General features: G+C 37.5%; 1 protein-coding gene across 4 annotated transcripts in view; it reads left to right on the top strand.

The window, feature by feature from the left end:
* Nucleotides 1-25,128, top strand: part of SH3KBP1 (SH3 domain containing kinase binding protein 1) — a 206,146-nt gene that overhangs the window by 86,169 nt on the left and 94,849 nt on the right. For all 4 annotated transcript variants that reach the window (XM_056501773.1, XM_056502024.1, XM_056501858.1 and 1 more), the window contains one exon: nucleotides 18,502-18,608. In XM_056501773.1, coding sequence (XP_056357748.1) covers nucleotides 18,502-18,608 — 107 coding nt within the window. The remainder of the gene's footprint in view (nucleotides 1-18,501; nucleotides 18,609-25,128) is intronic.

Below are 25,128 nucleotides of genomic sequence, written 5' to 3'. Positions count from 1 at the left end.
TAAGACTTCTTTAAGGATTTCAAGCATTTACTTTGTATTTCCAAGCTGGTTGTCCATGCTTCATTACTATTAATTTAGTTTCAGATGTACCTTGTGCTGGCTTCTGTTAGACTCCTGATAGATTCCAGATGTCCCTGGTCTGTAGAGTCTGGTATCTAGCTCTGCAAAAGCTGCAAGATGCAGTGTCAGCCATTTTTGCTTCATTTTGCAACTGCAATCATAAGACTTGGTGCTTTTCAGACCTAGGAATTCTCTGTTAGACTACTGACTCAGCAAAGTGTTATCCTAAATTACAAGGGTCATAGTTACTTCTGGGAATTCATAAGAGGTCAGGAAGTCTCCAGGAAATTGTTTTAATAAAAAAAAGGTCCAATGACCTTAGGAAAACCAAAAGATTCAGTCACATGCACGGAAGTTATGGAGCAAATAGAGTAGTAGAAAACAAAAGTAACAAGCATTGAGATGTTGGCCTGAGGCTGTAGTTTCGTGGAGATGTTTAGCATGCATTGCCACCAAAAAAGAACCCTTTCTCCTTTTTTTTATTCTTCCTATGTTCCGGTAAAAAAATTTGGCTACATGGTGGGCCAGATGAGGAGGATGATCACAGTTAGCATTAGACTAGCAAGAGGAAAGCTTGTTTTCAATAGCAGGTCTGTTCCTTGCCTGCCTCCTCATACTGCTTCACAAGCACTTGATCTGACAGGATTGCAAGGAGTGTTGCAGGACCTGCAGGAGCAGAGGGATCAGCAGCACTGCCTTTTGTTTGGTTGCAGGTGAAAATAATTCCAAAAGTTCTATGAAAGAGAGATGGTTTGTCAAACTTTTTAAAAAGCTGATTCATAGTCATTCAATTAAATCAATGGCTGAAGAAAATTGCTACCTTGTTAGTTTCCATTGTGAATGTTGCTCTTCACTTTTCTCATGTGTTGGAAGGTATAAGCATTGGCCATTGTCCAGAAAAACCATCATTGCAGTTGCACACAGAATTCTTCTTATGCAGACACCTTCTTGCCTGCCAACTCTGCATCTTGTAGCCACAGAACTCTTTTGGAGATGGATGTCATTACTGACACAGCTGATTTGAGCCAGAGACCTATTTATTCACAGCTTTTAAGTTTGAGGAAGTAACTTCTCATTCATGTAGCAGGAGTAATGGAAAAGACAAGAGGAACTTAACAGTTATTTTTAGGAAAAGATAGTGTTTATCTCAGCAAAACTGAAAATGTTGAGACATTACAAACTTGAACCCTAGACAGTTGTGGTTTTGCTCTTCTATAATTATTTTAATGTGAAGGAATTTCTCTTAATGCATACTCTATAGCCCTGTCAGCTTTAGTAGTCCTCCACATACATTTTTATATCTATGCAAATTGGTATTTTCCTGTGTGGTGTATGAAGAAATACACTAAAAAGCAGGAAATCAATAATGCCAGAAAAATAGTAAACCTGATAACATGCTTTCAAATGCACAAAGAACATTCTGAGCCCTTTCACAAATAAAGGTAATATTATCAAACAAATGCATGAGCATAAGAGCTGACAATAGTTTTGTAGCAGACTGGATAATTCAGAAGAAGAAAGTAGTGAAGGGTGTACAGATGCCATTAAAAAGGCTACTAAGTTGGTAAGGTAGGAAACCAGCCTGCCTGCCTTGCCTGGTATCTGGAAAGTGTGGAAATCTCCCTGTCTAAGGAAAACAGAACCACAACTGAAAGGGACAATAAACTGTAAGGAATTGCTTGGGTCAACATGGAGAGCTGTAGAACTTTACTTAACATGATGCTAAGGAATTTTAGGCAGAGTTCTGGTGCAAATTATAGGTAGCCAAGTGCTTTGATCTGGGGATGGAAGTAGGTTGTATAATGCTGTGGAGGGAGAAAAGACAAAGATTAAGGGAAGTTTTGGTGGCAGGGTCAGTAGGGGATCTTGTGTGCAGTTGAATCCTTGGATAGAATTAGGAGAGCTGTGCAGCTGGATTCCAGGGGTTTGTTAATTTGGCAGGAAGTTTCATCCTTGCACAGATCAGAACTGACATGAAGTCATCCCTACTCACAGCATGTTGTCAGAAGTGGAAGGGTTGTGGCCCTAGGGGCAGAGCCAAAGGGTATTGAGGTGAAGAGTCATGCAAGTATGACATGCCCAGATGTATGGTGGAGTGGGAAATCTGGGCTAGCCACTGCATGAGGGACTTGCAGCAAACAAAGCAGCAGTGTTTTTTGACATGAAGTTCTGTACAGCTTAGGAGTTGGCATTTAGTACAGTGTATTAAGATTGGGTTACTTCTGTAGAGAAGCCTTTCAGTGTTTAGTTAAAATCGATGAAAACTAGCAAAAAGCTGGAAATACAAGGTAAGTAACCATCACTAGAAGGGTAGTTTGCAATAGATCTCTTAAACAAGAGACAGAATGTTTAGTTTGTTTGCCACTTGCTATTTTGAGAATTATGGGAATTAAAAGGCAGACAAGCTTTTTATAAAGAATGCAAACCAACCAGCACGTGTTCTGCAGTCAGGCTGTAGGAAATTCTGTGCCAAAAACTGGGTAAACAAGTGTGAGCTGACCATTTCCAGAAGCAGGCTGTGTGGTTAAAATCCAACACATGGGTTTGTTTGAACTATGCCTTTGCTGTGTCTTGGGGCTTCCCCACCATTTGTGTGGTGAAATTCAATGCTTGATGCAAGAGTGGTGCACTGCTCAAGTGGTTATTTGAAGTTAATATTTAGAAACATAAGGTCCATTATCTTTGGGACCTAAAAAATATTTTGTGGAACTAAACAGCTTTCTGGCAATCTGCAGTGTAAAAGAGATCTTTAGTAGCTATTTCATTTTGTAAGGTATTAAAAATTGTATTAGATTTTCAGCTTTTCAGTGTAAACACTGGACCTAACACAGAGAAACTACTACTACACTGAAGGGTATTGTTTTCAATAAGCAGACAACTGATTAGTATACAATATAGAAAACTGTGAGGATTTTATTTTCTTCCTTACTCATCTTGTTTTTCAAATCCAAAAATGCAGTGTGGGAGACAGAGGTGCTTTTGAAATAAAAAATTAACTAAGACCTTGAAGAGGAAAAGACCAACTTGTCATAAAGAGATTCTTCATAAATGCCATATATTTTCATGAAAACTTAATTGTTAAGGTCCTGTAGGAAATCTATTATAAACCTCATTTCACGAAGGCTCTGATGTCGTTTTCTGAATACACAAATACTGGTTTGCATATGAGAGAAGAGTCCTTGAAATCATAACAGCAGAGACACTGTTGTCCTATGACATTCTGGAGGCCTTTGCTACTAGGAGTTTTATTCTAATTTCCTAATGGAACAAATATTTTTAAAAGCATCTGTTTATTTGTCCTATTGCCCTTGATTTTTCTGACTGCTCTGCATGACACCAGCTAGAGCTGGCAGAAGAGTAGAGGTCTTTTAATACGTTTATAGGAACATAATAGTTCTTTTAAATTGAAAGCAGAACAGGGGAATTAGTACTTCTAACTGAATGAAAGCCTCAGTTCTGAGAGGCAACAGGCAGTGGCCAAGCTGCACAGGTGTGCAGTCAGTCAGTCCTGTGCTGCTCTGAAACACTCCCAGCACCTACTATCACTTTTCCAGCTGTGCAGGTGTGGGATACAAGTGGAAGCTGGGGCAAGATGTGGTGGGAGCAGGCTGGGGTAATTAGAAGGCACTGAGTGCAAACCCATGATTTTCCAAGCTTCATTAATTCTGCTGCTGTGAAATAATTCTTAAAGAATTATTAGATGCCATTGTATGCCATGTTCTTTAAACAAAAGTGAAATAATTTAGTAACATGAAGGTGTACATAGAAGTTTTACATAATTCTAGGCAGAAAAAACAATTCTTTTTTCACTCATCTTATGCCACTTTGTCAAAATAAAATGAGGAGAAAAAATGAGGAAGTTTATCTTCCTGATTTGTCTTTGAGGATAAAAAAAACATTGGTTCTGGAGTATTTTTATTACAATGATGGTGGTTTCATATCACCATGTATTTCAGCAACCTTAATGGAAGTCTTACCAGTAAAGAAGAAAGAGACAAATGAGAAGTATTAAAGAAAGGCTGTCTGTAGCTCCCTAGAGAAATGCCAGTCCTCACACTTCCAGTTCCAGTACTTGCTTTCTTATCCCAAGTGACATTTGCTGCAGATAAGATCCTAAGGGAATTTGGCTCAGCCTGGCAAGATTAAGGGTGGGTTATGCTAACACATGGTTTGTAAACAAGGAAAGGCATCAAATATATGAAATTGGATTTCTGTGGGTTTGCTGACAGCTCACACCTGGTTGCAGTAATAAACTCTGCTCTTGGCATCTTTACCTGTCACAGGCTGACTCAGAGGAAGGAGAATACCTTGGAGAAGCTTGGGAGGCCTGGTTGGATTTCAGCAGTAAAGCTGTAGACAGAGAATGACAGAGAAATGATAAAGTCATGGGGCATAAGGATTTTAAAGAATAGCCTTAAAATAGGGTGACAGCATAGCTCAGGTTGGAAGGCACCTCTGAAAATTGTCCTGCTCAAGCAGGGACAGCTAAAGCCACTTGCCCAGCATCATGTTCAGTTGGGTTTTGAGGTTCTCCAAGGACAGAAACTCCAAAACCTCTCTGGGCAACCTGTGCCAGTGTTTGATAACCCACACAGTAAGAAAACCTAAACAAAACAACAAAAAGTAAGAAAAATGTTAGCTATATTCCATTAACCAAAGATCCTGGTCTAGTCCTAGTCCATCAAAATCACTACTTTCCTACTTTTCTGCCAGTTGACAAAATAGAAAGATACTGTACAGACAGGAGCTTGTAGTCTTGAATGCTCAGGGCACAAGTTATAAGTTATTGCAGATTGGGGCCACACTGTGTCCCAGGCAGTTTCTTGAAATGGAAACTTTCTACTTTATATTTACTAAAAATATTATTATGCCTGGAAAAAAAAAAAGGATAGGATAAGAGGAGATCAGGAAAGGCTGAGGGGAATGGGGTGACAGCACAGGTGAAAAGGTTAGCAGGAGTTAATGTTGCCCATACAGTCCATTAGCCCGTGCCAGAAGACTGGAAGGTCCAAACTCTGTTGTTACATTGCAGTGTCGAGCACTGCTGCACTGTGTCCTCTCTTGGCAGTGCTCCCCTATTAGAGGAACAATTCAAGCACAGATGGCCCAGGTAACTATCCTGGGCTGGCCTTAGGAATGCATTGTATCCTTTAACTGGTAACTTCAAACACAGAAGCTTTTAGAGCTTTATGTGTATTTCTTTTAACACCACACAGCTCCAGGCTGGAAAGCACTGGAACAATTTAATTTTCAGTTGCCTATCTTGAGAAATTTACTTGAGTGGTTGTGCTATCAGTCCTTTATTTCTCACTTGCATAGCACAGTAGTCATTTAAAACAGAGGACACATATATTTAGACCAAAGAATAAAGTGATGAGAATTCTGAATACATACATGGTAACGAAAAGGTAAATCCAGCCCTAGAAATAAGGACAGGTGGCATGAGTAGAAGAAAAAAAACAAATATGCATTTAAAATTGGAAGATAACAGTGGTGCCTTTTATAAAGAAGCTGTTCCTGCATCATTTGAAATCAGCAGAGACTCAGTCAGAGGAGGGAAGGCAGATGCTAAATGATTCATTTGCTTGCCTCCTTTCTTTGCCAGCTTGAGTTAACAGATGTCTTAAAGATTATGAATTCACAGGAAAATAATGCAAGACAATGGGCAGCCCAGACAGTATTCTGATAGTCTAAATATTTTGTTCTTCGTATTTTATTAGCAATTGAATCTCAAAATCTAGAAAAGCTCTTGTATTAAGGAAGGACTTTGCTCACAAACACTTTGGTTCAATGAGGCTTTGGATGCAAAGTGGTTCTTCTGTATTGGAACTATCATCTCTTTTGTTCATTGTGATCCAGGCTTTAGTTACAGGTAAGTCAATTGGGCCTGGGGACATGTGAAGACTGATTTTTCTGTTGTGCTGTACATCAAATAAAGTCTTTTTGCATCATTGGTGAGAATGACTTTCAAAGGACACTTGTCTTCTTTTAATGGTATGAAATCTTTCAAGGTTAATTTAGTGCAGTTTGTTTTCAGCTTCAGTAGGGGACCATTTCTATGCAGACACTATTCACTAGGTGGGATTCTTGCCTTAATATGCTAATCCCTTTAGGGATTGTGAATTTCACCACCCAGGTCTGTATTGAAGATGGTAAAGAATAAGAATACTAAGACTTGTTACAACAAAACTTTTGCAACCTGAAACAAACATGGCAGTGTATTCTATGTGGGTTTCTACATTGAAAACACACTGCATTTAAAGTACCAGAAACAGAATAAGATGTGAAGTAATTATTCTGACTCAAAAGGGGTTGATACACTCCCTCTTTAAGAAAAAGGCTAGATACATTGGTGAATATTTTATCATATCTGTGTATTTCTATGCTAACTGAAGTGAAAACTGAAGGACTGAAGGCTCTGAAGGGGCTGCCAATAATGTTCACTGTAAAAGTACCATGAGACTGCAGAGTCACTCCCTGCTTGTCTGCAAGCAAATGTGTCACCATAAAGCACTAATTTCTGTACTGCAGTGGTGGTCTGCAGTTAGATGGACTCTCTGTCTCTGTTTTCCTCTGTTTCCACACACAAATTTGGCTTTGTTCACTAAACCATGTGGAGTTCAGAGGTCTTTTACATGCATACATATCCATTGCAAATTGATTTACAAGAGCATGTTTGCACTGAGAGTGAAGGCCAAATGGTCATCAGATTTGCTGCCATTCCAGCTCCGGGTTAAACTTCATCTGTTGGAAAAGGATGTGAAACAGTGCTGTGTTTGCTTTAGCCTGTTGCTTCAGAGTCATCATCCTACCTTAGTGCACTGTTTTTTAGGTATAAATGTTTTCTTTGTCTTTACAAAAGGTTGTTTAAATCCAGTTTTGGTAAGGGCTTCATCTCTCTTACTGGGTTATAAGATACTGAACATCTGTGAACACCACAAAATAATAAAACAAGTGAAGTGGCCTAAGAGCACTTTTTACTCCAAAAAAAAAAAAGAAAAATAAAAGTTAAGTAATGAGTTACTTAAAGGGCTATTTCTGTAAATAAAAAAGTATGAATCATCTCAGACTAAACTAAGTTATCAGATATTTTGCTTGCCTTCATCATGTCTTCAAAGGCAAAAGATAGTGAATTACGCAAAGCCATAAAACATTTATATCCGTCTTTCCTTACAGTATAAAGATATCAAGTATCTTTTGTGAGGTGCTTGATTTGAAATTTTGTCTGAGATATGGAGTCATAGATTTGCTTTTGTTATTTTTTCCTCTTAGATGTTTCTAGATAATTAAATGAAGTTTTCTATATTACTGGATTTCGTTACTGGCTGGATTTCAATAATGCAAGCAGCACACAGTTTATGAGAACAGCCAGTATTTGTATTAGTTCCCAGGTGTTGGCTTTTGTATTATATTTAGATTGATATTAGTAGATGACTTAATATTTGCAGATGACTGTATCAGGATATGCTGTAGCTCATAGCTCTGTAAGCAAACATGCTGCTGCTATTTACAACATACAGAATAATTCTAGCCCTGAGGACAGATATGAGCATTAGCTTGGAAGTGGAAGTTGTCTGTGGCTGCAGCTGTGCTGTGGGAATGCAGCTGAATGCAAGGCGTGGCTGGAAAAAGTCCATTGAAATTCCTTGATCATTCAAGGGCTGCCAGTGGAAGCTGCTTATTTCACCTGTTCCCCTTCTCCAAACAGCACCACAGATTAATCAGAACAAGCTGGTTAGTCTTTGATCTTTTTAAAGCAAGATTTTAGTGGATATTGGTACCCAAAGTAACGATGAACAGCACATGATAAAAGGGCTGTAAAAAGTGTTGATCCCACAGTACTGCTGGGGTCATTGACTGCTGTCTTACCTGTTAGCATGTCATATTTCTGTTGCTTTTCTACAGGGACTTTCCTGTTTCCCTTTATGTCATGAAGCTTACTTGAGTAAGGCTGTTTTAGTATTGTAGCTTCAACATCTGAAGAGGGGTCTGGTGACTGTGTTTGGGCCTCCAGACAAGAGTGAACACCATACTGAGACATGGCAGTGCTCCCAGTGACTAATGGAGCAATTATAAAGTTTGACTATTCCATTTTGTATAATAAAAATGAAAGTCTTTAAAATAATGAATGATCAGTGGGCTGAGATTGTGTGTACATATTGTGTGAGCTTATGTGTACATACTGCTTAAATGAAAACCATTTCTAAATCTTCTTTCAAATTGATGGAATAGAATTGTAGGCAGATTATGCATATGGGTGACAGTATACACAGCTGGAAAATAAGGTTAAACCTATGGGTGTTGTTATTCTACTGTCTTAACATGTATATTGAATAATAATACAGAACAGGAAATATGTTACTGGAAAATATGTAGTAGTTGTAAACCCTGTGGATAATAAAGCACTAGGAGTATATTACAAAAAATTGTATGCATTTATTTTTTCATACCTAATAGTGGTTGCTTTTAGTTATGGAGATGAAGTTACAAGAAAATGTTTTCTTGTACTGAAATTTTTAGGCACTGTGATTGATACATTTATCCCTCAAACTCACATAATTTCCTGCCCTGATAAATATACTGCAAAACACATCCAAGCATCCTTGTTGTTCTAAATTGGTTTATTTCAATATTGTAAAGACAAAAATGCATCCTTGCAGGATTTAAGGGGCTTTATTTTTTTAAGACAGGAAGACAGAATAGTTAAGGAAGTGATGAGAAAATAACTGGGCAAATAGGGTGTTGTATAGTTGTGAAAAAGTGTTTGAGTTGAGCACATTAGACCCATTATTGGGCCACTTTGGATCAGTATCTTTTCTTGAGGTTGTAAGATGCCTCATGGTTTTGGTTTTCCATTTATGCTGGATTCATGCTGTTGGTTTAGCATTAATGACTGCAGTCAAGGAAATCCCTTGCACTCAGGGCTATAAACCTCTGAATGTTCTTAGGAGCAGACTTTGAGGTATAAAGCCTGAAAACTAAAGCTACGAGGCAGTGGTGATGGAATTGACTGGTGTACATTTTGGCATTTTTTATTAAACACTCTCTTGATAAACTGCAACTTTTTGAATGTGTTAAAATCTTTTGAAAAAAGTAAATTTTTCAAAAAAGCATGATTTGTTTGTGGCATCTTTTGAAAATGGCACTATGTTAAAAAACTAAATTGTTAGCAGCCTTCTTGTCATGAGCCATCACTCTTAATATTTCATTAGTTTAGTAAAAATGAGTGCTTATAAATGTCACAGAGACTTGCTTAACTGATGAGAACAACTAAAAATATATGGGAAAATTTCTGTGGCATTCAGAGTTTCTCATGCCCAAAAAACTATAGATGTTGCAGAGCTGGCTAGATGCAGGTATTGCAAACTCTGCCTCTTCTTCCTCCAGCCTTGCCTGAGGTGATGTTTTCTCTCCCTGCACTGTATATGTAGGCTGGCTTGCCAAAACAGCCTTTTGTTTATTTTTTTCCATTTGTTGCTCAGTTTTGGAGGATAATGATACACATCTGATCTACTTGATAGAGAAATATTTCTCCTCCACTTGTGGAGGGAACTATACTGTGCAGATCGTGTGCCAATGTTAGTTTTTTAAGATGTGGAACAAAGGATATTAATTTTCACTTTCATTACTGAGATATCTTTCAGGAAACCTACCTTCTGCTCAGCCATCACATAGCTAATGGTGCCTGGGGTGGTAGAGGCCCAGCAGCAGCAAGAACAATTGATTTATTTCAATTTATCACATTTGTTTATTGCTGTTCTGAACATGTATTCCTGCATTCTTGTGCAACCCTCAAATGCTAAAGTATAGCATAACATACACTTTAAGACATCAGGCTCGTTTGGATTATAGCATTTTCATGATGGTAGCTGAGAAATAATAACAAATCTTAACACGAGGAGTGCAGCTGAGGGTTCCTCCTGGGGCTTTTTGCTCCTAGCAGAGCTGAAGGACAGGTAGTTGTGTAACCCTGCTGAGCTGGAGCGTGTCAGCAGTGTCAGGAGTCCTGCCAAAGCTCTGCTCTCCACAAGGGCTTGAAATGTCATGGCTTTATTGCCATGGGAGACACATGGCTGAGTGCTCCTGCCCCAGCAGTCTCTCTGTGTGTGTGTGTGTTGCAGAACCAGACCCTTAGCCCCAGACTGGGTGAGGCATTGTCCCAGTTTAGCTTCCTAGTGTTAGCTTTCCAGAATTTAGGATTTGTCTGGGATTATATTTCAAGGCAAGTTTAATGTAGTTTCCTAGGCTGTAGGAACACTGCTGAACTGGAAAGTGAACTGTCTGTTGTTTGTGGATGTGTTACTAATTTTTGTTTAATTTTGTTGCCTTTAATGGCAAAATGACAGATGTTCTAGAAGAAAACAAAATTCTGTATTAAAAATCCTAGATGCCAAGTATGAAAAAGAGTTTTGGTTTTTGTTAAGAGTTGTTGATTTATTGCATGTGTTTATTTTGTAATAGCTCTCATGAGTGTATTTTCTGCAAAGCAGAAAACTCAATGCTGTATTTTTTTGCATCTTTTCAGCATTTCTTGATGCATTTATTTAATATTTGTTGTTACCTGTTGAAGTGAAAATAAAATGTTGACAATGGTGATCTTTTTCCCCTGCTAAGAGAGACTTATTTGAAACTGATGTAACAGAGGTCAGAGTAAGACCTGCACTGTAATGTCATTACAGAGAGATTGAAAATCTGTTGAAAAGCATGGATACTCTGGTATCTTAATATAAAGTAGCACAGTTGTTAGCAGTCTTTAAGGAAAAGTCATACTTTGTAAAGGTGTTTGTGAATTTTATTCTTTAGTTAAGTTAGCCAGAAGTCAGCTTCAAGATAGCAAGGTGATAGCATAAAGCTAATACTTTTGAAGATTAGGAATCCATGTGGTTTAATCTAAGTGCTTTTGTTATAGTGAGGAGAACATAACAAAAACTGAATATGAATAGGGGTTTTGCAATTTAGAGCTATTTAATTTCATTTACTGTGTGTTTGAAGTGCTGAGGTGCATAGGCAGTTTAAGTTATGTGACTTTTGTGGTGGAACATACAGGAAGTGGCAAAGATGCAAGAGTAGCTCATGTTTGCTTTTGGTGTATTCAGATGTTTTCTCTAGAGATGAATACAAAAAAGCAGTGAAGACCCAAGTAGTTGACCACTATCTCAAAGTTTAGCTAAGGGGATAAATATTTTGGGATCATCCCATGATAACGTGGTGCAATGAGAATGGAAAGAGAAAAGGCCTTTTTAGGCCATTTGCAAATCTTGTTGCATTTCTGTTCTTGCATTTTTAAACTTGGTCTGTCATCCAAGAAAGAATATTTCAGGTTTATATATTCTTTCTTGTTCTTTACAAAATCTAATTTATTGCTACACATATCTATTGTCTGCAGTATTTCTTAAAGCTCCTTGTACAGTCATTTCATAAGAACTTTATGCTAACTAGTGTAACAAACATATTGTGTAATGTTTCCTCACAAGTCTTCTGAATATGGGAAAAGAAACCGAATGCAGAGATAAGTGCAAGACCTTGTGTTGGATAATGGGTCCCCTCCTGTCCACAGGTGTGAGTTACATGGGGGACAGTGGGGAACACCAGTGCCAGGCAGTGGGACCTAGTGCATGTGGCAGTAAACAAAGTCCCAAAGTTACAGGTGACCAGGGGAAGCCACAGTTGAAATATGCCTTGGCTTGCCCAGCTGTGCAGTGAGGACAGAAGCATTTAGTGCTCCTTGGAATGCACTGCTTGTGAAAGGCAATTGTTATTGTTGAGAATGAGCAAGAGAATGTGTAATCTGGGAAAAGCTGTTGACTGCTATAAAAGCACTCCTTGCTGCCACAAAATACTTTCATCTCTGGAAACAGGTTGGAAGCTGAGTATGCTTGTCCAGTATTTATCAGGACTGTGTAAAGTTCATTCTAAAAAGCCTGTTTGAAACCCTGTCACTAAGTTCCAATTTTTATCTTTTTATTTTGTGATTGATTGTTTCACCAGTAATGTTAACACAAAATAATTATTTGCATAATGAAGTTTAGGAGATACAGATACTAGAATTAGTAGATTCAATAAATAATCACATTTTCTGCATGTGGTTGAGTTTGATATGTAGTTTAACACTGTATTTTACACTTTCTTTCTTAAAAGACAGATTACAAAGAATGTAGCTTGTATGCAAAGACCTAAGGTTCCTGTTAGAGTTTGGAGCTCCTGAGTTTGGAGCTGCTTTGTCTAATTTGCTGGTGATGATTTAACTGCATTCTTGATTAAGTTTCTATTCCATGTATGTGCATTTTAAAACTTTCAGATCATGAAAGAAAAAAAATTTGGCAGTGTATGGTTAAACTGTGGAAGTGTCTTTTGAGTTTATTTACAGTTATTTATCTAATGTTTCCTTCTGCTTTGGGTTAGGCTTAAGTGATGATCTCAGCCTCACTAGTATTGCAGTTGTCCTGTCACACGCACAAGCCTGGCTCCAGCTGTGGCATATGGAATTAAATTCTTAGTTAATTTATGATTTTCTCCTAAAAGCTTTTGACCACTGGTACTACGTTTTTGCTGTAAGTTGCTTCAGTTAATTACTGCTGTTATGCAAAATAATTATACCCATTAAAAGGCCTGATTACTGCTGCATGTTCTTAACAAAAGAATAAATTAATTGGACAATGAGGCTTGCTGTTATTCTGACAGTGCCTATGCATTAAAATGTGATGGCATTAAAAAAACAAAAAGGTGTCTTCCAGGCTTTCAGGTTCCTCACAGACAAATCTTGGCCATAAAATCCAGAGCAGCAGCCAGATGGCTGAAACTTGGAAGTGTTGCTGTGGAGTCTAGCAAGAGAGAACACTCCTGGGTAACAGTGGAACATTAACACACTCAGGGTAGTACATTACTAGCAGTGATGCCACTCTGAATTGTGGCTTAACTGTGCTTAATGGAGTCCTGCAGTCTCTGTGATTTAGCTGCACATGTCAAAGCAGGACAATTCCCAGCTCATCTGCCTGTAGAAAAAACACAGCAGCTTTACATAACCCGTTTGAGAGAGTACTGGAAGGACCTCAGATATTCTATCTCCCCTCACCTCCTTCAGTTTGTCTTTCTCTTCTCTGGTATATTAATGTCACAAATTCAAACCAGACCAAAAAACCCAAACTAAACAGCACCCTCCCACAAACACATCTTCACCCTCGATATATATTTCCCTACCCAACATTCCTTCTCATCTTAGTTCTGTTTTTTGCTAGATGGGGAAGAGACCTCAGCAGGTTTTTTTTTTGTCATCCTTCCAAAGGCATTCACCTTTCAACAACATGTGGATGATGAGAGAATTGGAATTGACATGTCAAATACCAGATCAGAAATACACTGCCAAAGCTCTCCAGGAAAAGAAGGAAATTAGAACTTGACCATTCTGGTGCCTTCTAAAATCAGAATTGTATTTTTGCTAGTGGGTGGGTAGAACAGGATGGACTCCTTGTGTTGTGGAAGATAGTGACAGAGTCTACATTAGAATTTAGTATGACTTAAGACTTTATCTGAACTCTTATAACTCTCTCTTAAATACACTTAAAGCAATTTTAAAAGTTAACATTTTTAGTGCTGTTGGGTCTTAATTAGGTAGTTTTCTCAAAAGCATCTAACTTTTGGAAAGAAATTTGCAGTCCTAACTTTTTTCTTAAAATGTGTATTTTGATACATATGTTGGCAGTTGTCATGGATAACTCATATTTTGCTTCTGGTTATTGGTGGAAAGGAATTGGTTAAAACAAAAGGGGAAAACTCATTTTAGAGTGTTCCCCTTTAAATTGTCTTAAGCCAAGACAAAAATTCAATTATTTAAAAACCCAAAAAGTGGTACAGTAACCACCAAGGCTGGCTGTGCAAAGCAGCTGTACCATTAAAATCTATACACCTATATGTGTCTAAGTCATCTTTAGTAATGCAATAGTTGCCTTTTGTCTTTTTGCCTATTAAATTTAGAGCTGATTTCTAGCTGAATTATCACAGCCTAGCTTGTCTAGCCAGGAGACACTGAACTGAACCGGTTTCCCCCCAGTTACAGATATAGCTTTAAAGATGGAAGAATTGAAAGTCAGACTGAGATGGATGGGCAGATTTTCCATGTGCAGGAAAATCTGAAATAGAAGACAGGAAGTTTCTTCAACTTGTCGGGTTTTTTTTCTAATAGAGTGACAGGATAGGCTACAAAGACATTGGCATCAGTGAAAATTAGACTCTACAGAAACCACCATAACCTACTCACATGTACATGTTTATATAAAATGTGCTTCATTACAGTGGTTTTGTTTGTTTTTTTTTTTTTTTTTAAAGGTAGTTTGGATTTGAGAATTCCAGTTAACTTTGAAATAGTTTACTTTAAATCTATTTTGCTGCTACTGCAGCTAATAATGAGCTGCCAGTTTGTGACCTTTCCTAGGTCTCATGGCAGCAGGTAGGTGCCAGTGTGATTTTTTTGTGTAGCATTGCTTCAGCTTTTGATGCCCCTTAAAAAGGTAAGCATTGAATAACAATGTCTTGTCATTGCTCCTTTTTTTGTCTTTGTTGCTAATGCCAGAGGAGCATTTAAATGTATGGAAATTATGCTCTCTCTTGCATGTTTGCAGCTGGAGAAACCCCTTTGTGGTCTCCTGCTGCCTGAGGCAAAAACACCATTTTAGGGATCTGAACAAACAGATTTTGCTTTGAAACAAATTAGATTCGTGCCCTCAAAGACTTATTTGTTTGCTTATTTGTTTCAAACTTCTAAATACAAATTATTTCCTTTTTCCATTTAACCTAAATTTAGACCTTATAAAGCTAGCCTGTTCTAGCCACATCAGTAGAAAAAGGGCTGTAGAACTCTTCACACTCCCATGTTCTTCTCAAGTGCCCCAAGCATTAACATTCACATAGGGACCATCAACCCCTTCTGCTTAAAACCAAAGGTGTTCACTCCTGGGTCTGTTGTCTTGTGTTAGATCAGAGAGAACAACTAATTGGTACACAGAATCTGTATAGAAATATCTATATAGAAATAGCTATGATAGCTGTATAGAAATAGCTGGCTAGCTACCCCTCACTTAGGTATTTCTTTAGATAAAGATTTGGAAGGAGAGGGGAGAGCAGTGAGACAACCATGAGACTAATGGCAATAAATGTAGATTTTCACTAGATTTTGTATACAGTAAATAATATAAGCTAATGGGTTGGGAGGGAGAAGAATTCATACAGTTGTATTATTAACATCCATAATTGTGTTTATTTCTTACTCTCAAGAATATTCTTCAAGACCCACATGATATTCATTATTAAATAAGAATACAACTGCAATCTGTCATAGCCAGCCTCTCCTGCACAATGAAAGAAGCCCTCAATACAGAGGGTATTTCTTACATTTTAGTTTTTGAAATGCAGCTGTGTAAAGTTGTCAGTTTAGGACCATTTTAGTTTAGATGGTGAAGAGTGAGCAGGCATCTGTAGGTGGAAAAAAGAGCCAATTTGAGTGAGTTTGGTTGCACTGCATTAAGGCATTAATTTTAACATTCAAAGAGCTGCCATTCATGCAGGATTGCAATGGTTGTGAAAAATATTGTCAGAAAGCTAAAATCAGTGGATTCCTTTCTACCTTCTTTCTTTAGCTTCAATTAATAGATTAGAAAAAAAATCTGTAACTTTTTTTTATCACTATGCATTCTAGAGTAGGATTATCAAGAGACATTGCAGAACAAAAAATAGACTCACCATAAAATCTACTTCTGTAATTTAATTTTAGATGAAGACCATGCTTAGAAAGTGTTTACACTTTCAACTTTGGTGCATTCTGAATGTGTTTAACAGTTAAGAGAAATAGCTTAAGAGAAAGTACTTTTACTTGTGTAGAGTGCCTGTATATATTTGTGTGGATAAATGCATATAAATTATATGAAATAGCATGGTTTATACAATGCACACCTTCTAGAGAAGAGAGAATAGTCAGGGAATTCTGTGTTTTGAATAAATTCTCTCTTCCTACCTTCTGCTCCTCCGCATAATTCCAAAACAGTCATTATTCATATCAGCAAGTTGTACTTCAGCTAACAGAGGTTAGCAGCCAGCTTAGCAACTTAATTTAGGGAAGCTTTCTCATCTCATACAACTATAATTATATGTAAGCCAGCAGATCTGGCAAATAAACCTCTGGAACAGAGTATTTTTACTTATCTCTCTTAAAACTCTGAAGGCATAAGTGTCAAGTAAGGGGTCTTACTCAAAGTTATGTACTCACAGCCATGACATCCAAGCTAGAAGAGAAAGATTGCTGTTAACATAATTTCCAGTGTCTGGTTGATTATCCAAATTAGCCTGTCTTAACCTTACTGACCCAATTACAATGGTTTTCTTCTATTTTCTTCAGCCTGATATTAGTGCACCTTACAAATACATGTGTGTACACACATATACACACACATATATCTGTATGGGTATATAAATGTGAGCCCCTGCCTGGGGCAGCAGAAGTGTTTCTGTGACTGCCCCAGCTCCCTGGTGCCATGGCATAATGGTTGTGAGGCTCTTCAAGTGGAACTGAACCATGGGGATGATGGTTCATTGCCATGGAAATGTCACCAAGGTGATGTCAGCCTATGGCCTGTGTCCAAACTGCTGCCATAAAGAAAAAAAGGGCAGGTCACTATTGTGGAAGATTGACTTCTGAAGGGAACAGAAGGCCTGATATGCCAACAGAACCCACTTCTTTATGAACTCTGCAGTCTCCCTGGGGCCAGGGTTGAAGGTGTGGATGGAAAGGTTCTTACCCTGGTAGAGCCCTGAGATGATTGTCCATTACTGATTTCTCAGGTAGGCAGCTGTAAAGTTGCTGCCAGCAGGCTAAGGACAATCAGGAGATGGATTCTTCAGGGCCTTGGGACAGCTGCTTAAGGGATCAGGAGCACAAGCAGTATTCTTCTCTATCCTTCCAGTCACAGGGAATGAGGACACTAGAAGACACAGGAGCCAGCAGATCAATGCCTTGCTCTGAGCCCTTCCCTGCAAGAAAGACTTTGAGGTGCTGGAGCATGTCCAGGGAAAGGAGCAGAGTGGGTCAAGGGTCTGGAGCAGAAGTCCAGTGAGGAGCAGCTGAGGGACCTGGGGTTGATTAGCTTGGAGAAAAGGAGTCTGAGGAGGGTCTTCAACACTCACTATAGTCACCTGAAAGGTGTTTGTAGTGAGGTAGGAGCTGGGCTCTTCTCCTAGGTGACAAATGACAGGATGAGAGAAAATGGCCTCAAGTTGTGGCAAGGGACATTTAGTTTGGATATTATGAAAATTTCTTCACAGAAAGTGTTGTCAAGCACTGGAGCAGGTTGCCCAGGGAAGTGATCACCATTCCTGGAAGTATTTTGAAGACATGTACATGTGGAGTTTAGGGATATGGTTTAGTGGTGGACTTGGGAGTGCTGCATTAACAGTTGAACTAAACAGTCTTAGAGGTCTTTCCCAATCTAAGCAATTCTGTGATTCTGTGAAAAAAATATAAAGAATGGTTAATGAGTTATGTGTATACCTGTGAAAGAATTGTGGGCAAAAAAGTACAGCTGAGAGCTTATTTCCTTATAAGCTTTGGATCCCTTCCCCAGCCCTCCAGTTTCTGGATTGGCCTATACCACATGTATAGAACATTAGCCTAGAAGAGAAATTGTAGTGAATACACCTGGAGAGATCCTTTGGGTGAAGTTTGTCCATCCTGTCATTAGGAAGCCAAATTAGTTAAATTTTGGCTCTTTTTGTAAGTTAAATCTAGGTAGATAGACCAAGTGTTGCTTGGAATCTGTAAGTGAAGAGTCTCTCTGAATTCTTCAGAAAAAAATTGGAGTGCAGGGATTGAATTAAAACCTTTGGATGGATTGAAGTACATTAAGCCACTCACGCAAAGTAGAGATGTAAGTTTAAGTTTTAGAATAAGTAAGGAAGTAAGTTTTAGAATGAGCTTTAAGTACTTTTAGTGAGTAAAACATCTCAGATACCAGAGTAGAAGTACAAGTTCTAGTGAAGGTTGAAAAGGTCTTAGATAGTCGTGTTTTCAGTGGAGGCTTCAGGAACATAGTTTTAGACATAATAAAACTATAGCAAGAATATTGCTCATGTTTTTCAGCTAGAACAAGATAGACCATATGCATAGTTTATATGTAACCTGGGTGCTAAGAAACTGGAATTCTAATAGGTTAAGAAGTAGTGGTTTGAGTTTGTCTTAGCTTTTTGAGAAGTTTCTATATAAGAACATGCACTGGGGAGAGCTTCACTCTCTGTCTTTTGCTTTAGCTTTTGGAATTAACCCACATATTGCAAACATTCAGATTCTGATAACAATACTCAAATAATAATTTTTCATCTTTAATAATTTCCCCTGGCTTGTGTTTGGCATGGAGTTTTATTTTCATTTTATGATTTCCCCATTTCCTTCATTTCCCTCAGGAGAGAGAAACAGAAGAAGGAGATGTCAGGTGGCTTTCAGTTACATGCCTCAAAATGAAGATGAATTGGAATTAAAAGTTGGCGACATCATTGAAGTTGTGGGAGAGGTGAGCACACCTTTAATTCAATATACATACATGAATTTCTGACATGTCTTGCGCATGCTCAGCTCCTCAGTACATAATTTAAACCAGACATTTTTCTTCTCTGCTATACTGACCTGTCTGGTTTGGGTTACTGTTGGGGATTTGGGGTTTTTTTCATGGATTTTGTGACTTTTTTTCCCCCTGTAGCATTTCTGCTGATTTTACATCAGTTGATGTTTCAGAGTTCTGTTCAGGGAAAGAGCTCTAAGTTTGTGTTACAGAGCTCTTAAATTTATATCTCTGAAGAACCAAAGATTATAGCAGAAGAAACTTTTCACAGTTTTAGTAAGCCAGCCACAGGGAAAAACTACCTTTGCAAAGTTAAACACATTTAAGAAATTTACTTTAATCTCTACTGGAGTTTACCTCTTGTCGCCTTTGGCAACAAATTTTAAGGATTTCATTTTTGGTCTTAATCAGTTTAAAAAACCCCTAAAACTAAATAACCCCCTTCCCCAACAAAATATTTAGAGACCCAAGATGCACTTATTTAGGTTAGAACTGGATGTGGAAAATTAATTACATGAATGGGAACAAATTATACAAGCTTGGACAGAGAGACAGAGATTTTCTTTGCATGGGTGATTCTGGCTGCAGGATCAAGAAATAATATTTGCTCCCAATACTTTCAGTGTTCCACTAGGATTTTACAAATATCTTCCAAAGCTTAATAGCATGAGGACCAAAGTCAAAATGATAACATGCATCCTTTAAGTAGAATGCATTTAAACTCATTTATTCTTATTTACTTAGCTTTAAAAAGAAGTCTTAGTCTGTGCAGGCAGCCCATATAATGTATATTGCAGTTTATATCATTTATTTATAGGATTTTTTTTTCTCTGCCATGACTCAGCAGTTAGTAATTCAACATTTATTTTCTTGTCAAGGATATATAGTTAATTTACTTTTTCCTGCATCTCTCACCTAAGCAATCAATTCAAAAAGAATATAAATTCTGCTGTAATGCTGTATCCAGCATTTTCTTATAAGAGATTAAATTCTCACATCTGAATTTAAGAAGCTTAGTGATCACTGGTTTTGCTCTAACCTGGCTGTGCATGCCAGCTCTGCACATCATTCTTCCCCTGGAATCAGACATGATGTGTCACTTAACCGACCTTATTCTGTCTGTGAGCAGTTTTGTAACGAGGGAATTCAAGGCTGTAAGAGCATATTTTGAATATACTGTAAGCTCCATGTTATAATGAGTTTCATGACATCACATGAACTGTTTTGATTGGGCAATTTGAGGTATATTTGACCTCACATGGCCATGCAAAATACTACTTTGAAGTTTTAAGTCTGTGTCTTTTAAGAGTAAATTGATGGAATAAAACCTTTTCCTAGTATCTAGCCAACAAATTTACTCTACTGAATGAATTATTTGATTAAATAATTTAGATTACACATGAGGCGTCTCTTACGGAATGTATCCTCTTGTCTTTTTTTAAATTTGAAAAGCTTAATTATGCATACCTTATTTATTAATATCCAAAAGAGACTGAAAATGTCTGCATTAAAATTGAAAAATGTAGAACTATAAAAGTGAAAACATTCCATGTACTTGCATGAGTGTGCTTAGAGTTAAAGGCCTGTTTTTTGAATTCTTGGATTGTTCTTTTGGATGAAAGTAGATTAGCTGGTAGAACAGGAAAAATAGGAAATTTAAAAAAAATATTCTCAGTGCTTCAGGAAGTATTGTTGTGGACCTTTATGTTCCATGATGTTTGATACCAAGCAGTTGATGCTGGACACTTGTTGTGTTCCTCTTCTGCTCTTACCATAATAGTGTTGGTTCCTCGAGAAAGTAGAGCAGAATTTTTCTTTTGAAATAGAAACTTGATTTGATGCAGAAAGTTGCACCAATGAATGTGCTGATTTAATTGTTAACCTTTCTGCTTTTAGGTAATGCCACATAAAGAGTCATTGCATTGAAATAGAATTCATAGTGTTTTTGTTATTATACAGTGCTTCTTATTTCAAATGATAAATATTTGGTGTGAGCATCTTATTGCTTAAAAATATGTCTTCCTCAGTGGTGAAAGTTGAAGGATTTTTTTTGCAAGGGCCTAAATCATGCTGTGTTGTTGTACAAACTTCCCCCCAAAGAACCAGAAAAAGCCTTTCCACATAGGCAACAATTTGAGATAATTCTTGTAAAATAAAAGTTTTATTTATCATTACTCAGGATTAAAAACTGGATTATAAATTCCACATTATTTACAGCAGTTCAGTAATTGGAACATTAATGGTCATTCACTTTCCATTTCCAGTTGCTCTTTTATCCCATCTTTTTATTCATGAATAGGTCTCAAATTCCCACAGATAGTATTTTATTGTATCTTCCTAAGAAAGTTGTATCAGTTGAATTCATTGGTTTAACTGACTTGGATTAATATTTGAAAATCTCCATGGATTTCTGTTTAGTTTAAAACAAAACCAATTCCTGAGTTACAGCAAACTAAAACTGGTATTATTTAGATCAAAATACTGTCTGTATTGTACTTATTGAGCAAAAAATCCCCAACATGTTAAGATGTTGATTCTGGTTGAACAACTCATTAAAATTTCCTGTTGAAAAGAAAAGCTGATTGGACTTCATTCTTAAAGAAATGTGTTCTGCTCCTCCTCAGTCTGTTCCAAATCACTGCCCCCAGCACAGGGTTGACAGAAGGGAGCAAAAGTCTCAGCTGCCTCCAGCAGTGTCCAAGAGTGTTTCCCCAGATTCCCAGTGAAAATAGGTTACACTGACACCACAGGGGATGTGCTGAGATGAGGATTCTTCCCTTCTTCACCTCTGTGTACATAACAGCATCCAGAGCTGCCCAGATCCTTCTTCCTGGTGCCAGCAGATGGGATAAGGTATCTTGGAAGGGTTTTTATGCCTATAGTAATGGTAGGTTAAATGGGAAATTCCTGTTGTGGCAGAAGTGATTTGGGGCTGTAGAGTGGATTGAAACAACAGCAAGTGTGAGTTTTGAACTTGTCACCAGATGGATATCCAGGGATGTTGTATGTGTTCAGAATTCACAGTGCCTTCCTATTTGTCTTAAATAGCTAGAAATTAATTATAATAAGATCAAATGTTCAACACAATAGATAAAATGCTTGTCATTAAAATAGGTTTTCGTAACTGCAGACACACTGATACCCATGAGACATTAATTATCAGACTTAAATTAAAAGTACATTTAAAACCAACAAGAGAAGCATTTTCATCATTGTTTATGTTCACGTTTATTGTGTGATTGATACCTTTTTGCTTGTCATTTTCCCATCTCATTAGCTCTAACTTTAATTACAGTTGATCCAAAATACAACTGTAACTAATTGTCTTATTAAATGCAGATATCTGAATTCCAATTATGTTTCACCCTTACACTTTCATGGCATGTCAGATAATTAACCCATAGCATGAGGGTAAGGACACTTGGCATGTCATTCAAGAGTTCTGAGGCTGCTTGTATTTGGGAATACTCTCTCACTGTGCTGCTATATACCTTTTGGCCTCCTCCTGCTGGGAAATCAGCTTTTTGCCAAAGTGTAGTGCATGGAGTTAAACCCACAAGTTTTTGACTGAGACCTGTAGTACCACTGACTTATTCTTTGACTTTTAGGTAATGTTGCTATATATTGCATGATCAAATCCTGTCAGTGACTTTTGAATTACAAAAATGCAAACTGAATTTTGACAAACCTGTTGCCTCTTATTTGCAAGATTGGATGGGGTTTTTTGTTCTCATTATCAGATAAAGTGGTGCAAACCATGTCCAAGAACATGATAAACTGGGGATTGAGCTGGACTTTTCTTACAGTGACTTATTTTGGCATCTATAGAGTTGAAAGGGGAATGAATATTTAAGTGTAATGAGGGAGTGGTCTGTGCCACAAATACAGAACTGTACAAATGGCAAGAAAACAGCTGGGAATGAATACTGGGGTTTCACATCCCTCTGTAACTTTTCTTTGTGGAATGCTGTGGCAGATCTTCCACATTCTCTTCTAACAAGTTGCTCATGAGGATTTCTATGACTACTTCTTATTTGGTTAGTTCATGTGGTAGGGGATATTTTTTTGGGAAATGAGGGTGCAAGTACCACTGAGTCCATATAATGTCATCCAAGTTCTATGTGATTGTTTTCATGGTCCCTCAGTTTCCTGTTGAGAAGATGATGTTAAAAAAATCCAACAAAAACCCAAACCACAAAGTTAAACAAAAAAAAAAATCCCGAAAGGACATTTTGACACTTTATTTTAAAGAACCTTGAAGCTGAAAAGATTCCCTTGTTCAAAGTACTTATGCAGTTTTTAATTTTTACCTTCTGCACCCCAGTTATCAAACAGCTTCCAGGTATTTTCTGCTGTACCAGGATCCCAAGGAATGGCACCTTAGGGGCATGGCTCTCTCTGAATGCACTCCCAGAATAAGCCATCAAGTGGCACTGTAGGCATCATCTTCTCTTGAGGTCTTGTTTCCAAAATTTATTTTCCCATTGGCAGTGGATGTGATTTGTTTATTTTGCCTCTTGAGAATTTATGTTTTTAATTTCCTTTCAACATGTGATTGCTTTTGTCCTTTGAACTCCATGTTTTATATTAGAATTTATAAACTAAGGGAGTTTTTTTCCTTTGCTTTCTGTTCTCTAGTTCTCTCAAAGCAAAAGCAAATCTGTTGACCTTGAGCTTCTCTCTCTCCTGTTGCCTGCCTCTGGCATTGCTTTTATTCCTGGCTCTGTGTTTTAGTTTCAACAGCCCAAAAAGACTCTGTTATGATCCAGGGAGACTTTCTTCCATTTGAAACCTTTCCTGACTCAGAGCTTCCCTCATTTGCCTTAGCTAAGCTGGGAGTAATCTGTCAGCCTAATAGGCAAAGCTGCAGGTTGTAGAACATCTTGTGGAACAGACCAATATAGGAATTCATTGGAAATACACTTTAGGTCAGTGATTCCAAAGAGCTGAACATTTTAATCATTTAACAACTTCAGCTTATTAATTATACAGCAAGGTGTAAGCAAGCAGCTGTGGCAGTCCTAGATTTTCTGGCAAGCAGCTGCTGGTAGAACTACTTTTCCAGCACAGGCACATGGGCTGCCAAATGAAGCCCTCCTCTTTTTAGATTATTTGGTTCAGCACGTAAATGCTGGGCATAAATCAGGGCATAAATGTATCAATTCTGAAAGCACTTTGTTTTAATAGCACAGTAACAAATTTTATTGAGCTCGTGCCTCCAGATGGATTACCCCCCATGAATAATGGATTTTCATTTGTAAGGTTATATTGGCTGTGAATTATTGCAACTTTTCAAACCCTATGGTAATGGACTGCCCCAGTTCAGGATAACTAAATCCTGGAGATATTTTAGTGTCTTATATTGTATGGATTAATATCTAGCTGGTGTATTTTGAGGCTTAAGGATATGTAGCAGGTAGCTTTAATGTTTAAAATACTTAAAGCTTTTGATACTTTTGATGAAAATTTCCTAATAAATCTTTGGGAGGCCTGGTTTGACCTCAATCTGTAATGTCTTGCTAACATGATTCTGCATTTTCCTTGTGGAAAAAAAAAACCCTGGGTTTTGCTTTAGATTTTTTTTCTGAATTTGTAACATTATTGAATATGACATGGTATTTTCAGACAATTAATTTTTCAATCAGCTGAAAAACTTAAAATAAACTAATAAATTATCCGAGTATATTCGTGTGCAGCTTAGATTCAAGATCTATCAAGATCTTAGTATCAAGATCTTTGTGTATGTATATATATTTCTGTACATATGGATAGAGATCCATAGAACAACATCACATAAAGATGTTAACAGTGAGAAAACTCTGAAATGCTACTCTGGGAGAACTAAACAAGCAAAAATTACTTGAGGAAAAGATGGAACTGAATAATATTGGTCACATTACTTGTCAAGTAATCTCAGCATCTTGCAAAGAAGGGATCTTGGGAACTGTGTAAATCCTCTGATTAATCTTCTGGTCAATCAGCTAATGCAGTTATGGTTTAATATGTAGCTCTAATCAACATAGCCACCTGGGAATACTGCATTAGAAAAATTGAAATATTTTATAGGTCTAAGAGTCTTGGCCATTTTGTATATTCTCTATGTAACAGTATATTTTTATATGGAATATAACATTTATATCCAATCATCTTTAGAGATACAGTTTTTAGAGTCTGAGTGCTGGGTGTCATTCAGTTTCAGTTTTCCATATTGCTTTTTATTAGTATGGAGAGAAAGAAGAAAGCAAATATTACCTTTTAGAGACTCTGATACTATAATGTGAAAAACCTCCACCTCACTGAAGTGATTGAGTGATATGTATGCATTCTATCTTCTGAAGCAGCAGCAAGATAGTAGGGAGAGCAAGATAATTCCTAGAGATGTGCTGGAGCTCACCAGTACTACTGAGGCATTGGAGTGGGGGCAAGTTTTGTCAGGGACACATATTGAGATTAAATGAAAGTCTGGTCTGAA

This window comes from Oenanthe melanoleuca, chromosome 1 (assembly GCF_029582105.1).
Source record: "Oenanthe melanoleuca isolate GR-GAL-2019-014 chromosome 1, OMel1.0, whole genome shotgun sequence".
NCBI classification, from domain to species: domain Eukaryota; kingdom Metazoa; phylum Chordata; class Aves; order Passeriformes; family Muscicapidae; genus Oenanthe; species Oenanthe melanoleuca.
Note: the sequence above shows the minus strand (reverse complement) of the source record. Positions and strands in the feature narration are given on the sequence as shown.